This window comes from Colletotrichum scovillei (assembly GCF_011075155.1).
Source record: "Colletotrichum scovillei strain TJNH1 chromosome Unknown Contig00013, whole genome shotgun sequence".
NCBI lineage: Eukaryota > Fungi > Ascomycota > Sordariomycetes > Glomerellales > Glomerellaceae > Colletotrichum > Colletotrichum scovillei.
Window position 1 is genome coordinate 210,452 of NW_023336271.1, and position 22,156 is coordinate 232,607.

Below are 22,156 nucleotides of genomic sequence, written 5' to 3' on the forward strand. Positions count from 1 at the left end.
CTCCCCTCCAGAACATAACGATCGCAAAGCTCAAGCTTCACCAACACCAGCAATGTGACCGAAGCTCGGGAGAATGACGCCTCCCTTTCCGCGAGGATGCCATCCCACTTCGTACCAGCTCAAAACTCCCGCCATCGTATCGCCGCAATCGCCCTATATCGTGCTCTCATCCGCGAGGCTCGTGCCGTGCCACTCCCCAACGATGTACTCCGCAAGGGTGTCGAGAACCCACTGCCGCGGCTCGTGAAGAAAGGCTTCAAGCGCAATCAGACGGAGGCGAGCTACCGCCTTGTTCTTGCTGCGCTATCGAAGGGTTACAAGGTGCGATAGTCCTGTAGTTTGCTCGCAGCGCCTTCCAGTACTGACAGTGCTCCAATTCAAGTTTCTCAACCTTTTCAAAGGCGCCCAGACCCCATCGTCAAAAGAGCACTCCGAAATCCTTACGTACCTCCGCGAAAAGAGCCTTCGTGATGCAAGATCAGAAGCAGGTAAACCACCATCGCCACCGCCGAAAATCGAGCGTCCAAAACCCAAATGGCCACCCCTGCTCAAGCGCATTTCCCCCCTCGACGAACCACCAGTCTACATCTCCGAGCGCCACCCTGTGCCTCGCGAGGACCTCTCCGGCATACGGCACGTCCCTAACGTCGCTGTGACCGCACATGGCGTCGTCTTTCTACGCCAGGGCAAGCCGCAGCACCGCTCCGTATGCGACTATGTCCAGAAGAAGAACAAATACAAGATTAAGAACATGGAACATCTGCTCGCCTCGATGCGCGATGAACAGCAATTTGCGAAGGAAGAAGACCAGTGGGATAGTCATCTCCAGAGCGAGATCAGATCTCAAAAGTTTGTGGTGGAAAGGCTGGTCAGGTTGCGGCAGAGAATCGAGCAGCCCCTTGCAGACCTTCCTGACTGGGTTGAAAAACCAAGTTACGAAAGGGTAGGAACTGTCGAGCCCTATGTCTTTGAAGAGAGTTACACCAGCAGCGTTGCTGCTACATATGATGATGCCAGCAGGAGATTGAGCGATGATGCGGCGGATCAGTCTGCGAGAGCGAAGGCGTTTCTAGCGATCCGCGAGGCGGAAAAGAAGGCGTTGGAGGAAGACAACGAGTATTACCGGGAAAAGGGGTACAAGTGGATGATTGACACACCGTACAAGAAGAAACAGAGACGGGTTGCGAAGCGCAAGAAGGGTGGCCAGGACAGATTCGAACGCAGGGCGGTACGGCATGATAAGGCGCGGAAGAGCAATTTCATCGGCCTCAGCCCTGCCCCCATCCAGGTTTGAGTCGCTTTCTCATGGACGATACCTGTTTGTATTCATACTGTACTATACTTCTACATATTCCCCATGATACCAATAAGGAATGGTGCGGCATACGATGGCTACGCGATATCGAGGCGCAATTGACTCCCTTTCCTCTTTTTTCTCCTCTTCCAACCTAGGACTTCTGTTTTTGAGCCTACCTGAGATACTTTCTCGATCAATCCTGTCGTAGGCGATTGTCGGCCCCATCGCTTGCCAAAGAAGCTGCAGGAAACCCCCTCACCTTGATGCCTAGCTATCCTAGAGACAACTAAACGCTCAGCCTTGCCTCTAGATAAGTTTTCAACCCCAATGGTTCCGTTGAAAAGCTGGAGTCACACAACTCAGAAAGTAGTCTAACCACAACTCTGGGAGTCTGTAGGTAAACACCCGGGTAGGCTTCAGCCGTACTTTTTTCCAAGGGATTATCTACAAAGACAAGCCTTCCCCCACCCCCTTTGTCTCTCTTCCCTCTCCTGGAGTATTCCACAGACATAGCACACAGTACACTGCAACCAATAACCAGTCTTGAGAGAAACATGGACGAACAAACACCCAACACGTCCAATTTCACCACGGCGCACTCAACGTTACCATTAGAAACCATCGGAAAGGGCTTCTGTGGCTCTGTATGGTCCGTGCCGACCTCAAACCTCGCCATCAAGCGGGAGGACGGCGGTCCTGGTCGGTCCATTGCACACGAACACACGATGCATCGCCACATCATCCAAAGCTTGGATAGCACCAGACATCTCAATGTACCTCACTGCGAAGGCTTCCTCAAACACGATGCGACTGCCTGGGATCAAATGCTCCCCAGATTTCCCACCGGATATACAGGTTGTAATGCACTGATCAGCGAGAAGATTCCACCACTATCTCGAGACGTTCGTAAGCTCCTGGCACAGAAGTTCCATCCAAACGTGGATGCGGATGAGATTGCCGATAGCTCGACAAACAGCCATTGCCTTGTCCGGCCATACTTGGGACGCAGGAAGCTTCAAAGTACAGATACGAAGCAAGACAGGCCTAGAATGAGATTCTTCAGTCTAAGGAACTTCCCGCTTCACGTCGACCAGATGGAGGCTCTTGGAATGGAACTTCACGGATACGCCGTGGCCATGGCGAACGCTCTAGCATTCTTACATTGGACCGCAAAAGTTGACGCAAACGATGTTGAATTTGTTCTCGCAGCCCCAAGGACACCACAAACTCCCCTCGACGAAGATACGTCCAAGTCAGCATTGGGCCCTGCAGGCTTCCATTCGGATGCTTTTGGATCTCATGCCATGTGGATCCTGGATTTTGACTGTTGCAGAATGATGACTATGGACAACAACGGGATAAAGCAGGCGTGTAGAAGCTTTTGGCGGAACGATCCTTACTATCCGCGACCAGGGAGTGACAATATGCAGGACAAGGAGCTTTGGGCCACATTCCGAAGTCAGTTTCTCAAGTCTAGCGATGGCATCTTGAAGGGTGAAGAGGATGATATACGGCGGCTGCCGCTACAATTGATCGAGTGTATCGAGGAGACAAAAGGCAGATTTACGAAGGGAACGGACTTCTGGTAAGATGGCCACTAAGATGGCACCATATCGTATTCTATGGATATGATCCTAGAGAGAATAAGAAGCAAGAATCTTGATTTCTGGAAGGGCAGCGTCATATCCTGTGTCAACCATTTTAGATACATTCGCGCCATTTGCAATTCTTACCAATCCACCATACACGACAAGATTCCCATGCTTACCTTGACGACTTCTGAGTAAGACTTCCCAGGTCCGTCTTCCCAACCACAGATAACCATGCCGCAACTAATTTACAGTTTCAATTAGCCTGCTGATGACTGGGAAGGTCTTGTCTGGTGGTCTCTGACCGCCAAACCGCATGACCCTGTGCCGCATTTCCATTTGTTCCCCATTTAGTACCGAGCGTTTGAGATGCTACGCTACAGGTTTTCGGCTTTGGCTTAGATTCATCTTTGCTCCTGCGCCTGTTCTCTAAAAAGGAGTCCAGGAAGTTTGAAATAGGTAGATTGGCATTACTTCCTTTGATATGAAGAGTATGATGAATGGTGACGGGATGTCGCCCAGAAGGCACGGCTCGGACGGTCTTCCTTCCCCAGGTCTTTGCAACTTGCGCCTGCCTTCATCGGAGAACCGCATGGCTTGTCTTCCGGTTCTCCTTCTGGAGCAGGTCCTTGGGTTTCCAGCTCCATCCATTACATCCACTTCATCGATTACCGTCATCTCTCCGAACTGCAGTGCAAGCGAAAAACGCGTCACTGACATGTTTTACACCAGTCAAATCATCAGCTGCAACAAAACTAGGTCACAAATTCACTTTCTCAGTGCGATAACCGCTAGTGCCGCTGGCAAAACGGATCATTGCATTCACAGACGAGGATTCATGATATCAAACATAACGCTCGATTCTTTTATCCTCGCGCGGCATTGACGACACCACGTAATATATTGTACAACTAGACCCGCTGATTCAATGACTTTCGCCATTTTATCGAGACATAGGACACCAGTGCCAGTCTCCGAGCGCCCCAGAACTTCAGAACGCGCATGCCCCCTCGATGATAGCCACATAAGTTGCAACTGTCCATGCCGCCGATGATGGAATGTTTCGACCGCTGGTCATCTCTCGAAGCGGTGGCACTTACGTCTACCTTCCTCGATTCAAAGCTGGATGAGGCATGCACTCGAGCCTACTTCAAAAAGCAGCTGTGGCCGCAATGCACTTGCCAAATCTCAAGATCCTGGAGCTATGGCAGGACTGGAAGGATGCGGCGATGCTGTTCCGTTACGAAGTGTCGGGACGCGCAGTCGACGTCTCGCATGGTGCGTCATGGGATCTGAAGTTGCATCAGGATGTTTGGAATGGGTGGGGGAGGTGGCTAAACATCATGGAAACCTCTTCTTCGACATTCGGCTCAAGTTGCTCGACATTCCTGCCACTGCCGATGTCCGTGCCATGCTCCGTGTCAATTCATTCTAAAGGGGAAGTGTTGGTTTATCTTTCTACCAGTCTATCTTTATCTATGAAGCATAGCTTCTTTGTGAAAGTACCATAGACAATCAATGAATGGCTTGTTGGCTTTCAGCTTTTATAGGATCTTGACTGAGCCGCCATTGGCTGCAATGACACTTCCATTGATCCAGCGCGCCGCTTCACTTACGACCAGACCCACGACTTTGGCAACATCATCTGGAAGTCCGACTCCGTTATGGATTGATTTTCCCTCGCTCAGAACCTTCAATGCGGCTTCGCGCATGTCCGGTGGCGCACTCCCAGTGAGCGCATCAGTCGCCGTACCACCCACTGAGAGGGAGTTTACCGTAGTTCCCAGCGTCTTTGTGTCCTGGCTCAAAATATCCGCCCAAGATCGGGTCAGAGATTCCATTGCTGATTTGGTCGATGCGTACAACATGGCACTTGTAAAGTTAACATCGACACAGGAATCCGAGATCGCTAATGTCTTCTTGTCTGACTGTAACTTACTAGGATGCCGCTGCGGTACGAGCCCAATCGCTTGAGATATTGACAACGCGAGATTCCGGTTGGATGTAGTCTCGTCTGAGAAGCACGTCCATCGTCAACGCCAAAGACTGTACATTGCCTAGCAAGACCCTCTGGATGAATTCAGCATCAAGCTGACGGACTGGCCGCGCCTCAAAGTGGGTTGCGTTGTTGACAATGATGTTGATTTTGCCATCGAACTCATCCTGGACTTTGTTCGCAATCGTCTCGGCTAGGTCTGGCGAAAGAAGGTTGGCAACCAATCCCGTGACTTTTGGAGCGTCGAGCTGGCTTGAGTGGTATCCCTGTTGAACGGTGTTTTCGAGAGAGTCGAATAGTTTGAGTGATTCAGTGGATGCACAGGTACCAAGAACGTTTGCTCCGCGACTGGCAAGGTGAATAGCTATGGCGCGGCCAATACCGCGGGAAGCACCTCTGTCGCCATCATTAACAACCTCCTAAGCTGTCTATAGGTGAATGCGCAATGTCTCATAAAAACGAGTCACAAGAGGGAACTGAAGCTTACGTTACCAGGGCATTCTGACCTCGGAGATCCTGAGGGAGGAGAATCATCTCCTTGCTAGTTTGGGGCGCTGTGGTGCTCATCTTGGCAACTCTTACGTTTGGTCGACTGGAGTTCCGGTCCTGTGATATCTGACGGATACTTTTCGGAGGATAGACATGTCTTCAGGTAGTAATAGAAGCAAAATTATAGATTTCTTGGCCTCAGCAGTCAAAGACGGCTTACAAACAGGACGGTTAACTACTTGGCACTTACAAATCCGACAGCCTCCTTCGCTATTCCAGCGGACAACGAAGTCGCGAGCGAACCACTCGCCAGCTCATTATACAAGAGCTCCAAAATTCATTTATGGGGCTACGTAACATCATTGCTGACTATTTTGCAGGCTTGTATTCTCGTGGTTCGTCTGATGACGTCCGTTCCGCTTAGTAGCCGAATCGGGCCGTCACGGACTTCAATACGCAATTGAGCCGAGCCATTGTAAGTTCACTACCCAAATTACACCAAAGACGGCGAATTCTCTTCATTGATTCTGAGATACTCGGTAGGATAACGTGATGTTTCCACATTCCCCGTAGCGGCAACACTTGTTCCAAAATCCGAGTCTATCCTTTGTAATCCGATACCCCGTTTGACGCTCTACGGACACCCCCATCGGGTTCTCGCCATCCCAGCGAATGAAGACATCGTCTGAGATTCACACACCTTGAGGACCAAAAACGTTGGACGTTCAAACAGACTGTGCAGATGTCATCTTCCCAAAGTTCTTCCCTGTCGTGTTCCACTCGGAGCGTCTTAAGCTTAAAACCGAGACGCGAGAGGGAATAGCTTTGGTACTGTCTAATTGATGAAAGTTTTTGGATGACATCAGACTTGTGCATATAAGTTCCCGGTTCTTGGTATCAAAAGAGAACGATATCCCCACATTCGACTTAGAGATTATCAAGCATCATCCTCCACTGCCAACACCATTATGTCTCATAAGTCTCAACCATCAACGCTCGCTGCATTGGAGCCTCTGACCCAGAAGTTGAGCCAGGGGTCAGTCATCACACCGGATGATCCGTCATACAAGCTTCACTCGGAGCCGTTTGCTATTCAGAAGCAGCTTTACCCGTCAGTGGTTCTCGTTCCAAGCACCATCGAAGAGCTTTCCTCTATCGTGCGGTTTTTGTACTCCTCGAGCTTGGAATTTGCAATCCGCGGTCATGGATTCAAATCACCTTCCGCCAAAGACGTGATTGTTAGCATGCTGAACTTCAAGAGCCTGGAATATGACTCGACCAAAAAGATTGCTACAGTTGGTGCGAGTGCAACTTGGGAAGAAGTAGTAGGGTTCATGGAACGAGTTGACCCCGAGTACTCAGGTGATACAGCTATTTGTAACCCACAGTATCATTCAAGCTAACTGAACCCAGTTCCTGCAGCCCGTACACCTAGCATTGGAGTTACGGGATCTATCCTCAATGGCGGCCTTTCCTGGATGTCCTCCGAGTATGGCGGCATCAGCGACCCTATCAACTTCTTAGATGCAGAAGTAGTCAAGTATGATGGCACTGTTGTCATGGCATCTCAGGAGCCGGGTCTTCTCTGGTCCCTACGCGGCGGCGGTGGCGGCTTCGGTAGTAAGTACAAGTCCTAGCCCGTCCTGAGACTTTTGATCATCTCAGCTAACAGAAAACCAGCCATTACCAAAGTTCTTCTTCGGGCGCATCCGTATCCAACTGATATCTGGTCGGGCATCGTGCTCCTACCTCGTCGCCTCTTAGCGCAGATGATTGATGAGGTGGTCAAGTTCAATCACTCTACGCCCCATCCCAAGGTCAACTACTTCATGTACTTGATGCCCCAGCAACTACTTCATACCGTTCTGGAGAAGCCTGAGCCCGATATTGGTGACACGGTCATCTTCCACGTGTACGACGCCTTGGGTGAAGAGCATGGTCGAGCTACCTTTGGTTGGATTCTTGAAAAGCCCGGGGCGATTGACCGGACAAGGGTGACCAACATGAAGGGCGTTCTCGACATGCAGAGTAAGACGCTCTTATATGTCCCAGAGAATACCACGTTAACAACATTCCCATACTAGGAAATGCAAACGTCATGCGAGGCACAATGAAGACGCTTTACGCGCCAATGGCAGTGTCCGACTTGAATCGTGTCACAATCAGGCGAACGATTGAAGTCTATGATAACATAGCGAAGCTAGACCAGACTATTCACGACATGTCTTCAGTCATCTTCGAGTTCTTGTTGCTCGTAGGTTCTCATTCCATCTCGCCATTATCATCCTACTGATAAGTCAACTTACAGCGACCTCCAATTGGCGGTACCGCAGAGGTTGCATGGCCTCGATCCAACAACCTGAACCATCTGTTGCTTTTCATCATAAGCTGTCCGGGGAATGGCACAGAGGAGCAGGAGAAAATCATTCGTCAAATCTCCAACGATGCGTCTGGCCAGGTTTTGGGCCCAGAAACTCGGGCGGAAGTCAATCCTGCTGGCCTCGAGCCATCTTACCACGACGTGAAAGGGGTGAGTAATTACAGCTGACTTTTAAGTTTCTTGATTCGGAATATTTCCCCTGATGATTCGATAGGTATACCGGGAGCATTATGACAAGTTGGTGGAGTTGCGGCGTCTATACGATCCTCAAAAGCGCTTTCAATCGTTTTTCTAAGTAGTTTCCTTGGGAAATTTCAAGCAATCATGTTGTCTGTGAAGAGAATTGAGTCTTTCTCAAGTTTAGTTGATCTTTATCTAGATCTAGATCTAAGTAGGACTAATACCCTACTTTGTTCAAGCCTCATGATCGAAACTTCGTGCACGTAAGTCCACAAAGTGAAATTCCTCATATTGTGAAGGAGGATTATGAGGGGCCAAAATTACTACACGATGAACATATGCGGAAGTGAGAGCTCGTCGCTGTGAATCACTGAGTAGTGCTCTGCTGAATCGCTTCAAGTGTGACATGCAGAGTCGAGTCAGGGGTGGGGACGGGCTTTTGACTCGCACCCTCGGCTCACGACTTTATAGATGCTGACTTCTCAGTGGCGTCACGAAGCCCGAGGAGCGAAATGGTGTTGGTTTCGTTGCATAAATATGACTGATCATACCCAGCGTTTTGACTTGGAGCACTGAGACCAGTATCGTTCTCAGAAGAATCGGAACCGCCTCGCCTTTCAAACGACAACTTTTATAATGACTTCAACGTTCGCGCTTAGACCCCAGCCCTAACTAGACGCTGACAAATTCTCACCAATCATGCAGACCCGAACAGCAAGTTGCGGAACTCGCCAAGATCGAGGGCCATGTAGAGGAGGCCACTATCGCAAGCGTCTACGATCAGCTGAAGCCTGTCGCTCCAGAGCTGCTAGTCGGCCAGTGGGAAGGAGGCAGTTTCGATACGGGACATCCCACGCATTTGCAACTTCGCAACTTCAAATGGGCGGGTAAAGACTTCCGATCTGTCGATGATGTAGACCCAATCATGCGATACGAAGAAGACGGCAAACGAACATGGTTTTCTGACTACGGCCATGCGCAGGTGAGTGCATCTATTCTGGGCACTTGTCACTGAAGATATAGCTAAGAGGGATATCAGGTTCGAGAGGTTAGGTTCAGGGGTGTTGTGACTGCGGCAATGGTTTATGACAAGTTCCCCATCATTGACGCGTTCCGTTATGTGGACGAAAACACTGTGATCGGTGCTATGGACAACAAGGATCTTCAGCACTCTGGGACATACTACTTTTACCTGAGAAGAAGAACCCAGAGCAAGGCCTAGCTCATTAGACTATAAACCTACTTTATGTAGATCATCCTTTAGTCCGGGGCCCCGCAGACGATCCCCAGAGTACAAATACCACCATAGACCTGGCGCGTGAAAAAGTTCGCGACTACTCAATTGTTCTAGTGAAATGAGTGGCTGGTCATTTAATTAGTTTCAAAAAGGAAACCATCTCGTACCGCGTGCTACCGAGGATCCGAGGTCATTTGCCTCTAACGCCTTTGTTCCCCCGCATTCTCATCACAACTCGTCGGACAAACCCCACCCACGTCACCCCGAACCCACCGTTTCATGCGATTTCTTCGTCTGCTGAGTAACAGGCGAACTTCAATTTGTCGCATATTCACTGCATGACACTCAGCTTCAATACTCAGAAACAGGTTGAAATGACTGGCACGCCTACGACTTCTTGCACACAGGATACGGCTGCTCGATCACCCGGGCGGACTTCACAGACTGCTGCAACATCTCAAAGGCTCAAGAAGAGAGAATACGATCGCAAAGCCCAAAGAGTTGCTCGCGAAAAGACGAAGAACCGAATAGCTCAGCTCGAGAGCCTGGTCGAGAAGTTGAGCCAGCAAGATGACACCGCTACTACAGCATCGCTCATGGCGGAGTTGTCAAGGGTGACTGAACAGAGGAACAAACTCATGAGATGTCTCAAAACAACTTCTTCTTTGTTTAACGATCACGTCAAAGAGGCTGAATCATGGGGCTCAACGGGGATGATTTGCGACGTGCCTTCTCTGTCGAAGCCGCCATCAGCTAAAGAGGTTTCGCCGAAACATCCGAGCCCGGAATCATCAACGTCTCCAGCATATTCATCGGTCCCTGTCTTCGATAGCTCCGCCGATGAGGTCCTGGAGAAAGAAATGGGGGATGACATGGACAGTTTCATGGACGAATCTTCACTTGATATCAGCCAATTTTTGGGCGACTCAATGTTTCAGCCAGACTTCACAACAACCGCCCCATCGAAAAACATGAGTGAGCCACATATGAGAGGCGTATCACTGGACACATCCACATCAAGAAAAAGTCAGCAACTCACAACAGAAACACGCCGAATTGCCTCTAAATGCCACTGCTCGTCAACCAACAGACTTCGACGACTCTCGGATGGTTCACAAGTCAGTTGCAATAACTGGAAAGCGGGTAATGAAATTCTTCAAGAGCCATTTGCTCTACCCGACGCTTCAATACGACTGGAAGGAGAGACAGTCGAGGACGTTCCTGTTCACGCTGTGCTTCATGGTTGGGATAGCTTGGCGCACACAGGCAGGATGACGCCTCTGTGGAGAAAGGTTCGCCAACTTGATGAACTTTGTTTCTCAGCATGTGGACAGGCAGAACGTTTGGCCGTTCTGTTCATAATCCATCTTCTTATGAGGGCATATGCCGATCCGACATTGGTGAAGTCCGCAGTCGTACCAGTGTGGTATCTGAAATCGTAAGTGCAATGAATGTTGTTGAGTCCTGAATATGACCATGGGCTAACCCTATGAAGGCCTCTGCAGGAAATTACTCATGATCCATCAGCTGATTACTTTGCCTGGTAAGTTGGCTCGATTCTTAGCAAAGAGCATGATGCTGACTTGTAGATGCAGGCCAGCTTTAAGGTACCGATTTGCTATTGCGCCACACCGGTACTGTAGCAATTTGTTCTGGCACATGTTCAAAGAACACTTGCGCATAGTGTGGCCGTACGACTTTCGTGACTGCTATATCAGGAATATGCAACTGGGAACATACGGTCTCTCGCCTCTCTTCAAAGAGAAGATCCATGACTTGCGATCTTGGACAATGGCACCAGACTTCTTTGCCCAATTTCCCGAGTTAATGCAGGATATACCAAAGTTTCCAGGCCAACCGTCGCCAACAGTCGCTCTACCATTCGGCTTGACGCTCTCGCGTGATGTGGACGGCTCGAAGGCGGCAAGAGATGATGACGAAGAGAGAAGTAAATCCCCCAGAACCGAAAACAGCACGAGAGATCATATCTTATTTCCCTCATCTTCTCATGTAAGCGGCTTGTTTTTGAGCGAGCTCGGCATCGACGGCGTGACGGATTGCTTCGACTTCTGATGTTTCGGGTATCTAGATACGCCTCTGATATCCTCGGGGCCTTTGCGATTGGGGCAGCATAGTGGCGCAGCAAGTACGCGTCAGTACAGTCCCTAGCATAATAGAGCAAACATCTATGGAAATAACCCGCTCTAAGTCAGTACCCAAATATCCTGATGTTCATTTCCGCTGCCGTACAGATAGACTACAGAGTGATGGATCGCACTAGCAAGGGTGGCCCTGCAACACCAGCACCTCCGCGGGCCCCCGAGTCTCCACCGGATCCGAGTGTGCGATGAGTCCGACTCTGTCGCACAATGAGACGAAACCTTAAATCACTGGTCAAGCCTCACAACGGGGCAAATTCTGCCGTACAAAGCCCCTGAAATGCAGCCTCACAGTTTTCGTCATTCTGGGAACGGCCGGGAGAGCCTCCGCTAGAAAGAACTGCCGACGGCTCCGTGGAGGAGGTTGTCAAATTTACTACTACCTCAGAGACTCCATGAGGGAAACCTCGTTTCCTTTTTCTCTGTCGTCGAACCACCGTCAGATCATGTATTCAGGCAAGATGTTGCTTAGCGTACTTCTCTTGAGCATCGGACTTGCAGATGCTAGGCCATCTTCAGATAGCATCTCCGAGGACCCAAGCCTCCGAAGCGTACAACTGCAGCATCGGCAAATCAACGACACGATAGTTCCTATACGGCGAGACTGTCCCTTTAGTCCCTGGGATGAACTTTACATAACCGATTTCCTACAAGAGCATTTCAACGACTTATCAACAACTGATCACTGCTGGATCATCAAGGGTGTAGCAGGACTACACGAACTACTACAGAGAAACATCTCAGCTAACCCCCTGCTCAACGTCACGATACCAACCTGTATACAACTCAACGTTACGTCAAAAGGGAACGCCTTCTCTATTGACTTCTCAGATGACTCTTACAAGGTGAACGGGGTCGACGAGGATGACTTCGTTTTATTGACCTATGTGCATCGTGAGTTGCCTCATTTCCCCCTAAAGTCTATCATACCATGTATCTGACTGGCTCTAGTTGTATGCATGACTGCAGCGTTTTTCTTCTGTTACCCCGTTATTCTAGTACTAGCTTCAGCACCGAACTTGTGTATCATGATCGATCGCGCACTCCAGGAGCCCACGAAACGAAAGTTAGAACGATGGCAGACAATCTTCACAGTCCTCCTCTTCGCTCCTCTGTCCATTGCAGGAGTAGTCACCGGTATAATCGCAATGGGAGCCTCTGACCACGCAAGAACAGAGCACGGAGTAAGCTACCCCTCCTCGAACGCTTGCAAGTCAGAAGCTGACCCTGATCCTTTTCTAGATCATCGGTTACATTACCATTGGCCTCGCCGCAATTTCAGTCCCCCTCTATCTCTACCAAAAAAGGCTCAGTTCCCGCCCAGATCTTACCTTCTACATGTACCGCCGCCTCAAATTCTTCAACGCCCTCGACTTCCTCGTCTGCCAAGCCATCCTGCTCATCTCGGGCTTCGCCCTCCCCGACGGCATCGACGACTTTGGCATCATGACGATTTGCGGAACGAACACGCTCTCTTCGTCGCTCCTATTCTCTCTGGGCATGATTGTTTCGTTTGTGTGGAACTGTGCTATGGCTACAATGACGGTGCAGTGGCTTCTCGAACGGAGGGTTCGGGGTGGGAGTCTTCGGGATAGGGCCCCACCGTGGATGCTCAAGATTCTGCGGAAACGGTCGGATTCGGATATGACTTTCCAGACGTTTCAAGAATCTCGTTGAGAATGGTATATCGTTAGCATCTTATGCTTATGAAGGGAGGTTCGAACAGTGGCGACCATGTTGGAACAGCGATAGATCATCTTTGCTTTACATTATCTCAGTGAAAGGCTTGCCATTACCCGCCTTGTAGATGGGACTAGCTTGTCCATGGCCGATGAATATAGCTGCATGTGCAACAATACTCTGTTCAATTTCTCGTACAAAGGGATTGGACCTTCATCTCATGTCTAAAGGCTTCTACCAGTTGAAGTACTTGGAACTCGGCAGCGGGGCGCGGTCCAGCTTGAAGTACCCAGGCTGCAGCTTCTGGAACACCTCCTTGGGATCATACTTCTTCGCGATGCTCTTGAGCTTAGCCTTATTATCCGCACCGTATCCACTGACAACATCCTGGAACTGTGCGGCGTAGTTCATGTAGATGTAGTCGTTCTCCAGCCCCCGCGCCTTGGCTTCATCGTCGATTCTTTCCATAACTGTTGAGGCAAAAGAGTAAATCTTGTCGTCGTCTTCTTCGTTACTCCACATTATGGAGAGTAGAATGATGTAGAACGGGCCGTCTTCGACATTGAGACCCAGTGCATTGCCCCCGTTCTGCTGCATGTGCTTCAGCATCGGAATGGTGATGCCCTGGAACACCAAAGTGGGAAGAATGCCAGGCAGGTCCGTCACGGCAAGAACCTCCTCAAAGTAGATTTCCTGAGCGGCATCAACGAGTCCCTTGTCGGCCTTGCTGCTAATGACGGAATAGATCTCCCGCGGCCCCGGCGGTGAACCCTCGGCTCCTTCCGCAGCCCAGTCAGCAATGATGCGGTTCTGCGTCGTGTCCGAAATGGCGGGAATAGCGTTCCATTCGGAAAAGATGTCGGCCTCGCCGCCATCCGGCTCGGCATAATACAGCGTCGGGAGGGAGAGTTTGGTGCCGTTGAAGTAGGCGTATACGTGCCACAAGCCAGCCTTCGGGTCCTTTTCCGCATTCGCAATAAAGTTGGCGTAAGCCCCAGAGAGCGCAGGGAACGAATCTTCGAGATAGGTACGGGAGCCACCCCACATCTTACCGCCTGGGAGCGAGATGGTCCGAAGGTTGAAGCTGACTACGAGGCCAAAGTTGTTGCCGCCGCCACGCAGGGCCCAGTACAGGTCCGGGAACTGGGTGCCTGATGCTCGGATGATAGCACCGGTAGCAGTGACGACCTGTTAAAATCAGCTTGTGGTCAGAGTCTCTCCCCAGTGAACTTACATCGTAGCTCTCGACATTATCACAAGCCCAGCCGTGGAGGTTAGAGAAGTAGGATATGCCACCTATAGTTGCATTAGCTCATGCCGTTCTACGCTCGACGCGTTGTGCCAGGGGTATGCCGTGAGGAAATCGCGAGGAAGTTCTCAAAAGATGCATGTCCGGGCTTGGAGTGTGTAGATCAGAAACGTACCTCCAGTAGTTAGTCCTCCGACACCAATGTCGTATATCCGACCACCGATGACATTCAAGTCAGACTTTGTAAGCTCGCGGTAGACGTCGCCCCAGATATTGCCAGGTTGGATCGAAGCAATCTTCTTGTCGGCAGACAGCGCGATGCTCTTCATGTTCTGGAATGAGATCGTGATCCCGTCCTGAGCGTTGGACGCACCAGCCATTGCGGCGTGGCCACCGCTTTTGGCAGCGAATGGGCACTGCGTGAGACGGGACAGTAGAACCACGACGGCTACTTGCTCTGGCTTCGACGGCTTGAAGACACAATAAGGGCTGACCTGGGCTTGGTTCCCAGACCAGTATGAGCTGACGAACTCAGTGTATGCAGGTTCATTTCTCGTTTCGACAGCATCATCGCCGTAGACAAATTTCAAAGTGCCACACTACGATAGAGAACCAAACGTCAGTCACCTTGAAAGTGGCGTTGCGGAGGGTAGACGACTCACCGCAGCGGAGCAGCCTATTTCCGACCTCTTGTTGAAGCCGGTCATGTTTGGAATCTCAGAAATGACAATGCCTAGCTCATGAAGTGCGTCTACAACATTGAAGTTGGCAGGCTCCGTCGGGCTGATGTCAGCTGCGAGGGCGTGAACAACGTGGCCAGCTGCGAAGGCAGCTGCCGCAAAAAGCTTAGGACTTAGCATGACTTCGTTCAAACGTCGCCTCGATGACTTGGAGACAAATTTCAGCGCGAACCGGGAATATCGATGGCAGGAAACAAAGTTATGAGTTTATTCAACGGGTCAAGCTGCTACTTTATAATATAACAGGTTCGCGGTCAAGCCGTGAGCAGTATGCAGGCAGCTTGTGCTGACTGCAGAATCCTAATCTGCAATCTCACCGCATGTACGATACTGGCGAACCCCATTCTTCGCTGCAAGGGACGCCTGCAGAAGTCCCATCGCCCTATGAAATCCGGTCTTGAACGAGAGTAAGCAGCCACAGAGGAGGCATTGAGGCATTGCTCAACGGCTGGGCGCTGCTGTTGTCTTTCGATTGATTGAGAATGGCAGAATATCAGGCTGCGAGGCGCCATACGTAAGCAATTCAATGAACCATGTTTGGTGATATGTTCCTTCGCGTGTTATTGCCTGTCGTTCGCAAAGAATCGTATCGTGGTCGTTGGTGGGTGGTCGAATCTTCGAAGGTGCTTCTGAACAGATTACAGAGTATCCCTACCTCGGTTAACACATGCAGAGCCAAGATACATGGGGGCCCTTTTCGCTATTACCGATGTCGCTGTAGGTGTGATCGTGAAAGAAAATAAGCCCGAAAGCAGCCAGTTGATAAAGCAAAGAGAATGCGACTGTTGTTGTTGTTGTTGTCACTGACACTGGTCAGAGCTACGCTAGCAGAAACTTGCCTCCATTCTCGCGGATGGAATACGACTTGCATCAGCGGCCAGCCATCCACGAGAGGGATTTGGGGCGGGCGAGAAGCAAGAACTCCGATCCTATTCATGCACCAATTTTGTCAAGCACAAGGCTAACGAGGGCGTACGTAAGACCTCGCGTCTGTGTCGCTTGACACCCTTGTATAGAATCGATGAGCTGTCACGGATTCTCGGTCACTGGACTAAGCCCATATAAACAAGTCGTGCGAACAGTGTAGTAGAGCTGGGAGGAAGTCTCGATAGTCGATGGATACAATGAAAGTGGCTAGTTCTTTCGACTTTGCGCGCGTTTAGCTTTCAAGCATATACATGAAGGTATCTGCTTACGAGACCGATGGAGTGCGACTGTGGGATACGATAGAAATGATGAGTTACGACTGAATGTTTGCCATAACTCTGTCCGCAGTACCACTGAAGAAGCCAGCATATTCTGCTCGACATTGACCGAGCATCTATGGTATCATCGATGGATGGCCAAAGGCATCAATATCCCCCGTCGTTCAGCTAGGTGGGAGTGGCATAGCACTACGATCTCGCTTGAGATGGAATGCTGATTTTCGGGTGGTGAAAAGGGGTGTTCATTATTTCGCTCGTGTGTGAAGTAGGCGGCATACACGATCATCCTGTGGCTTTTATCAATAGAGACTAGCCGAGAAGGATTGTCAGCTCAGTAACGTGATGTCCCTCTGTTTAAGGACGACAAGCCATCCGACATCAGTCGTCGGAGATTTCGAAGCGGTGTGGCATCCCTTCGCCGGACCGAACATCGGAGGATTGATTGAGCAGACAAACTCCAATCATAACTAGGACCTCATCATAACCTCACCTGGAACAGAGCCGGTAGACGTCTGGAAAAAGCCAATGGCGATGCAAGAATCTGGGGGAGGCGTTGAAATTGGGATCGCACTAAGGCATTCCAGCCTTCGTGGCGACCATCCGTGGGAAGCCTCAACGTTGAACCGTCCCGACTCATTGGCAGCTGTCAGACGCGTCTCTTGTGACATGAAGGATGCACCGTCTGAAAACCATGGAATGGATCCCGCGTGATGCGCCCTACCCAACCTTTCCTGGCTACTTGACCCCCCCCCCCCCCTTCAACTTCACACAAGGTGACGTTGGCGGTCAACATTGGGCGGGTCATGAGGCCAAGCATTGCCAGGCGTGGCGGCGGAGTCGCACGGGACAGGGAGTTGACTAGATGGTGATTGGCGTGGTGTTGAGGGCGGGATGGCGGAAGTTGCCAACGCGGTTGGGGTAGCGTGTCTCGCTTTAGGGAAGAATGTCTCGATGGCGGTTCCAAGCTTATTAGGTTATTAGGATGTCTCTGCCCAAAAACCAAAGTGGTGATCCGGCCAAGTGCCAGGTGACGCCATGCTGGACCCAGATCCAGCCGGGACAGTTCACTATGCATGGAGGCGCAGAAACTATGGGGAGCTTCCCCGCCCTGGGCCGGGGCTAGTTGCTTGAACTGTGAGCTTTTGATCTCGTGAAGGGCTGAGGGTGGTCAGTGAAGATGGTGGAAGTTCAATATGTCGACGACGGTATAAATAGAGGCTCGATTCTTGAGGCTTGTGGTCGAAGGAGTGGCTAAGCAATTCGACTGTGTCTCGGTGTATGCATCGACCAGGAACCAAGAGAGCTTTCCCAGCAGCTTCCCCGGATCATCAGTGACGGCAGCCAGGTTGCAGAGACAGGAACCAGAGAAAAAAGGGGGCCGAAAACAGAGGTGATCCCTGTCATCGCATCGCTGATCGTCTGTTTACAGTGCCTCTTGTAGTGCTGGATTTGGTGCCGTGGACCCATCTGGACTGCGTGCGAGTTGGGCCTCAGCGCGGGTTCCTCCACTGCAAGCGTGACCGATGCGTCGTTGATCTGCAAGCCGGGCAAAAGACTCCAGCAATCGTCCATCCCGCAGGCTGGGCATCTGGGCATCTAGGCACAAGCGGGAAAGGGCGTCGTGGGCAGAGACTCCGAGAGGTAAACGGGCGGGCTTGGACGGCACGGCGGCACGCTCGGGCGGCTGAGCGGGTTGGAATCGGACTGAAAACCAAGGGACTCCGACCGATATTGGGCGGCTCTGCATCTCTCGGTGCATCAGAAATCGCAATAACGAGGATCCGGGCAAACGAACTGGGATAGCAGCAGCTGAAAGACGTAGGAAGCTTTGGGGTCTGGTGGTTCGAGTGTTTCCTCTCGCATCGACTTGCCCAGTAGAACAGGGTGGATGCCTTCACGGCGACAAGCTTGAGGTACGTGTTTCTGATTTTCTAGGTGTCTCTGAGGTGTATCGCAGTGTATCGTGGCGTATCGCATGGTTGGGGAGGGCGGCATTTGCAGGCAATCCCGCAACTGTCATCGGGGAGAGTTTGAGAGTTGTGAAAGGTGAGGCGAGGCGAGGGACGGTTGACGAATGGGAGGCCGTGGAAGCGGAAGCTCTGCCCAAGTTTTTTGCTCATGCTAACCGAGGAAGGGGGGGCGCCGACCAGACATCGAGACGTGGTTTCAAACAAGTCACCAATACTTGGGTTTGGTGCTGTCGCGATACGGCGATCCGAGTATTCGTCCCTTGTTCCGGGTCACTTGCTGTTGTGTTGTGAGGTGGTCTCTACTTCCTACCTTACGGTACCTCACAGGCTCACAGATACGTAGTGTAAGGTAGAGGTTGCCAGATTCACTCACGGACAGGCTCTGACTGAGCAAGAGCAGCACATGGTTTCTGCAGGAGACATCGGACACCGGACTTTCAACAAATCACCAATTGAGCCAGGCCAGTGAGAAAGCGTGTGCACTCTCCTGGCAAGTCGGCAAACGTGCATTCAAGGCCATTTGAGAACAGACTTCATCTCAGGCGCACATTGCATCTCTTCTTTTTTTCACTCCTCTCCCTCTTTCCTGCATCTTGCACTTGCCTTGGCATTTGTATTTTGCACCTTCCCTTCCCTTTGCACCTGCAGAAATCTGGAAGGAGAGACCGAAAAGATTAGAGACGAGAGACGAGAGACGAGAGACGGCAGAGACCAGACCAAGGGGTACGTACCCTTGTCGTCCTTTCCTTTTCCCCTTCCCCCTTCCTCCCCTTCTCGTCCTGCTCCTTCCTGCCCACTGCCCACTGCCCAGTCACTCCGCGCAGTCTTCAGGTCCGTACATGGTAGTAAGGTAACTCCACTACGACACCTGCCTGCTCTGCACTTGCTGTTGCACTTGCGACTTCCAGGTTGAGGTGAGGTGCTCTTGCGGCTTGCCTGCCCTGTTGCCCCAGCTGCTTTGGAAGGAAACCCCCTTGCTCCTGCCCGCCCTTGCTCTTCCCTTACGTCAGGGGCCGCCTCACCCAGTCAGGTAAGGAAGGGACCTGCGTACCTGCGTCACGGACAGCGCATCCCAAGCAGAGGAAACACACAGTCGCAGTCACGCAGATTTGCACTTGCACTTGCTCTTGCTTGGACGGGGGCTAGAAACGTCCCATCCTGGGGCATTGAGAAACGCGACACACTTTCCAACCCTCTTCCACGGCTTCAATGCAACCCTTCTCTTCTGCTTTTCCATCCTTCCCCTTCTCTTCCTCTCCTGCTACCTGTCTACATCTTTTCACCATCCGGCAGCTTGACATTGCCAATCACCACTACTTGCTGCCACGCGATCCATACAACCCACCGTATTACCTGCCCGCCGCCGCTCTGACATTGTTCCAGACCCCTCCAGATCATCATCTGTACCCCGATTCGCTGTCTTGACGCAACCTACTACCAAGTACACTACCATCCTACGACGAGACGGGAAGAAAAAAAATAGGGTCAAAAAAAGGGAGAGCTTCAGCTTAGCTCCCACACCACCCACTTTGCTCCCCCCCTTTAATCGCGACGAATTATCGGCGGTTCAAAAATACCCGACGAAACAGGACCCTCAAAACTTCGAGAAGAACAACACACATCGCACGAATTTAACATCTGCCTACTCATCTTAGCACCGCCAATTGCTATTTCCCACGTTTTGACGACCTCATCTCCTTTCGCATCAGCCACAATGGCTCTCCTCGACGCTGCCGCGCCGCCGGCGGGGGGCCCGACACTTTTCGGCATGTCCATGAAGCAACTTTCCCTCATCACGGTACGCTCTGAACGATTGCTCGCACCAAGCCTTGCGCAAAGGCTCCCTTCTGTATCGGCGAATACTGACAATGGCCTCGCTCTATAGCTCACTTTTCAAAACTCGGCACTGATTCTGGTAAGCCTTCTCATCGTCGCCATTTCCAGACACCAGCGCTGACCCGGCCGTGGTAGATCATGCATTACTCCCGCATCATGCCTCCCGTGGGCGATCACCGATACTTCACATCCACCGCAGTCTTCCTCAATGAGGTGATCAAGCTGTCCATTTGCTTGACCTGCTCCATTGCAGAGGTTTCGCGCACATTAGCACCGTCCACGCCGGCCACCGTCATCTTCGAGCAGATCTTCAACTCCGTGTTCTCGGGCGATGGGTGGAAGCTCGCAATCCCAGCAACACTATACACGCTGCAAAACACACTGCAATACGTCGCAGTCGGAAACCTGGATGCCGTTCACTTCCAAGTACTATACCAGCTCAAGGTGCGCGCAGTCACGGATTGATTCTCTCATCTCGGGGGATCTACCGGAACTAACAGTGTTCTCGTCGCAGATTCTCACGACCGCCGTCTTCTCCGTTACAATGCTTCGCCGCGCGCTTGGTATGAAGCGCTGGATCTCTTTGATCATCTTGACCTTGGGCGTATCCATTGTCTCACTTCCCCAACCTTCGTCCGCAAGCCATGCCGAATCGACGTCGGCCAGTATCCTCCTGCACGACACCACAGACCATTTCTTTCCTCGCTCCGTGCACGAGCTTGGTCAAGCTGCCGAGGGTGCGGCGGAGGTGGCCCGTGAGCTCACCAAGCGCGCCGCGGACGGTCTCGCGGGCGTCGGCGGAGAAATCGTGAAGCGGTCGGCCTCGTATCAGGGTATCCAAGAGGACCAAGACCCGTCACCGCTCATGAACTACTCGATTGGATTGACCGCCGTGCTCGTCGCCGCCGTCGCCTCGGGTCTTGCTGGAGTCTACTTTGAGAAGATGCTCAAGGACTCGGGAACCCATGCCTCTGTGTGGACGCGCAACATCCAGCTGTCGTTTTACTCTCTGTTCCCTGCTCTGGCAGGCGTTATCTTGATTGATGCGGAGGACATTGCCAAGCATGGTTTCTTTGATGGCTACAACTGGGTCGTATGGACCGCAATCGTATTCCAAGCTGTCGGCGGCGTGCTTGCGTCGTTGTGCATTAACTACGCCGACAACATTGCAAAGAACTTTGCTGCAAGTATCAGTATCGTTATCAGCTTTCTATTCAGCGTTTGGTTCTTTAACTTTGAAGTCAACTTCTCCGTAAGTAAATTTTCGCAACTCGCCATGATTCTTACATCTGACATTCTCAGTTTATTCTCGGTACCACTCTGGTTCTTGCCGCGACGTATATCTACAGCATTCCCGATCGCAAGGGCCGCCCGCCACCGATTACGATTGCAAGCTACGAGAAGGCAATGGTTGACCCGGCGTACACGCCAGCCGTCACCGATGAAACCAAGCTTAATCTTGACCCGCTCGATGCGGTCCGCAGCATGGGACTTTCGACGTCTAGGCCATCGTCGCCTATGCTGCACCACCACCGAGCGCCATCAGCTAGGGGCAAGAACCGCGACGACTAATTTGCATCACATCGTCGCTTCAATGACGTCATTTCGAAATGTTGTAACGTAAACTCGTTGACCGGAGTCGAGATGGGGGATCGGCTGGGGAGTACCATGACGAGCAACAAAAGGCAGGGTAATAAAAAGGATTGGAAGGGGGGGCTCGTTTTTTGTGCACCTTTTTTTTTTGTCTTCTCTCGGGTGGCATGCTCCGGAATATTTGGACATCCAGTCCTGGAATAGAGTCCGGCTTGCATGTGAGCAAACCACCCACATACCACACAGTATCATCAACAGCGATACCCGGCCAGACCGCAAGGTTCAGGCAACGGTGCATTGTATATCTGAGGCCCCTCTTAGGGAGCCGAGAGCGCGAGTGTTCATATTGCAGAGACTAGCAGCTGCATGCTGCGGACGAGCGGTACAGCGCTAGCCGCTCGGAGAATAAGAGATTCACATCGTTACGACTATACTTTGCGGCCGTGCAGTGCTTGATTATGTGACCTGTGTAGCAGAGGACGAAAGCGAGATTAATGCATCTGGCAGAGCATTTACTCACGATTACAACAAGTAATTATTTTGAGACTGCGTCATG

At 51.3% G+C, this 22,156-nt stretch overlaps 9 protein-coding genes across 9 annotated transcripts; 7 read left to right on the forward strand and 2 right to left on the reverse strand.

Annotated features, from left to right (window-relative positions):
- The first annotated feature begins 54 nt into the window (after positions 1-54).
- HER10_EVM0009342 (uncharacterized protein) lies at positions 55-1,430 on the forward strand. The gene is made up of 2 exons (XM_035478832.1): positions 55-321; positions 383-1,430. The coding sequence occupies exons 1-2, from the start codon at positions 97-99 to the stop codon at positions 1,292-1,294; spliced, it is 1,137 nt and encodes a 378-aa protein (XP_035325951.1). The 5' UTR covers positions 55-96; the 3' UTR covers positions 1,295-1,430.
- Positions 1,431-1,851: 421 nt separating this feature from the next.
- Positions 1,852-2,886, forward strand: HER10_EVM0012012 (uncharacterized protein; the record flags this gene model as incomplete). The annotated part of the gene is made up of 1 exon (XM_035481417.1): positions 1,852-2,886. The coding sequence occupies one exon, from the start codon at positions 1,852-1,854 to the stop codon at positions 2,884-2,886; it is 1,035 nt and encodes a 344-aa protein (XP_035325983.1).
- Positions 2,887-4,430: 1,544 nt separating this feature from the next.
- Positions 4,431-5,449, reverse strand: HER10_EVM0005215 (3-oxoacyl-(acyl-carrier-protein) reductase; the record flags this gene model as incomplete). The annotated part of the gene is made up of 3 exons (XM_035474837.1): positions 4,431-4,758; positions 4,826-5,278; positions 5,370-5,449. The coding sequence occupies 3 exons, from the start codon at positions 5,447-5,449 to the stop codon at positions 4,431-4,433; spliced, it is 861 nt and encodes a 286-aa protein (XP_035325903.1).
- An 890-nt stretch (positions 5,450-6,339) lies between these two features.
- On the forward strand, positions 6,340-8,046 carry HER10_EVM0011940 (uncharacterized protein; the record flags this gene model as incomplete). Its single annotated transcript, XM_035481348.1, has 6 exons — positions 6,340-6,733; positions 6,785-6,991; positions 7,052-7,399; positions 7,456-7,625; positions 7,680-7,901; positions 7,966-8,046. 6 exons carry the CDS (start codon positions 6,340-6,342, stop codon positions 8,044-8,046), a joined length of 1,422 nt encoding a protein of 473 aa, XP_035325982.1.
- Positions 8,047-8,174: 128 nt separating this feature from the next.
- On the forward strand, positions 8,175-9,153 carry HER10_EVM0004529 (uncharacterized protein; the record flags this gene model as incomplete). Its single annotated transcript, XM_035474171.1, has 3 exons — positions 8,175-8,194; positions 8,637-8,913; positions 8,971-9,153. The coding sequence occupies 3 exons, from the start codon at positions 8,175-8,177 to the stop codon at positions 9,151-9,153; spliced, it is 480 nt and encodes a 159-aa protein (XP_035325893.1).
- A 389-nt stretch (positions 9,154-9,542) lies between these two features.
- On the forward strand, positions 9,543-11,241 carry HER10_EVM0011735 (uncharacterized protein; the record flags this gene model as incomplete). Its single annotated transcript, XM_035481158.1, has 2 exons — positions 9,543-10,606; positions 10,740-11,241. 2 exons carry the CDS (start codon positions 9,543-9,545, stop codon positions 11,239-11,241), a joined length of 1,566 nt encoding a protein of 521 aa, XP_035325980.1.
- A 547-nt stretch (positions 11,242-11,788) lies between these two features.
- On the forward strand, positions 11,789-13,004 carry HER10_EVM0013008 (uncharacterized protein; the record flags this gene model as incomplete). The annotated part of the gene is made up of 3 exons (XM_035482380.1): positions 11,789-12,221; positions 12,279-12,511; positions 12,570-13,004. 3 exons carry the CDS (start codon positions 11,789-11,791, stop codon positions 13,002-13,004), a joined length of 1,101 nt encoding a protein of 366 aa, XP_035325994.1.
- A 237-nt stretch (positions 13,005-13,241) lies between these two features.
- On the reverse strand, positions 13,242-15,116 carry HER10_EVM0010433 (FAD binding domain-containing protein; the record flags this gene model as incomplete). Its single annotated transcript, XM_035479893.1, has 4 exons — positions 13,242-14,195; positions 14,242-14,303; positions 14,432-14,855; positions 14,919-15,116. 4 exons carry the CDS (start codon positions 15,114-15,116, stop codon positions 13,242-13,244), a joined length of 1,638 nt encoding a protein of 545 aa, XP_035325959.1.
- Positions 15,117-19,885: 4,769 nt separating this feature from the next.
- On the forward strand, positions 19,886-21,579 carry HER10_EVM0009977 (nucleotide-sugar transporter; the record flags this gene model as incomplete). The annotated part of the gene is made up of 5 exons (XM_035479447.1): positions 19,886-19,969; positions 20,057-20,086; positions 20,143-20,451; positions 20,522-21,259; positions 21,310-21,579. The coding sequence occupies 5 exons, from the start codon at positions 19,886-19,888 to the stop codon at positions 21,577-21,579; spliced, it is 1,431 nt and encodes a 476-aa protein (XP_035325957.1).
- Positions 21,580-22,156: the final 577 nt, after the last annotated feature.

What these genes read in the sequence shown, in the direction of transcription:
- HER10_EVM0009342 (XM_035478832.1), top strand. Translation starts at nt 97, where the DNA reads ATGCCATCCCACTTCGTACCAGCTCAAAACTCCCGCCATCGTATCGCC. An exon ending in CGCTATCGAAGGGTTACAAG is followed by an intron (nt 322 to 382) that starts GTGCGATAGTCC and finishes CTCCAATTCAAG; the next exon opens with TTTCTCAACCTTTTCAAAGG.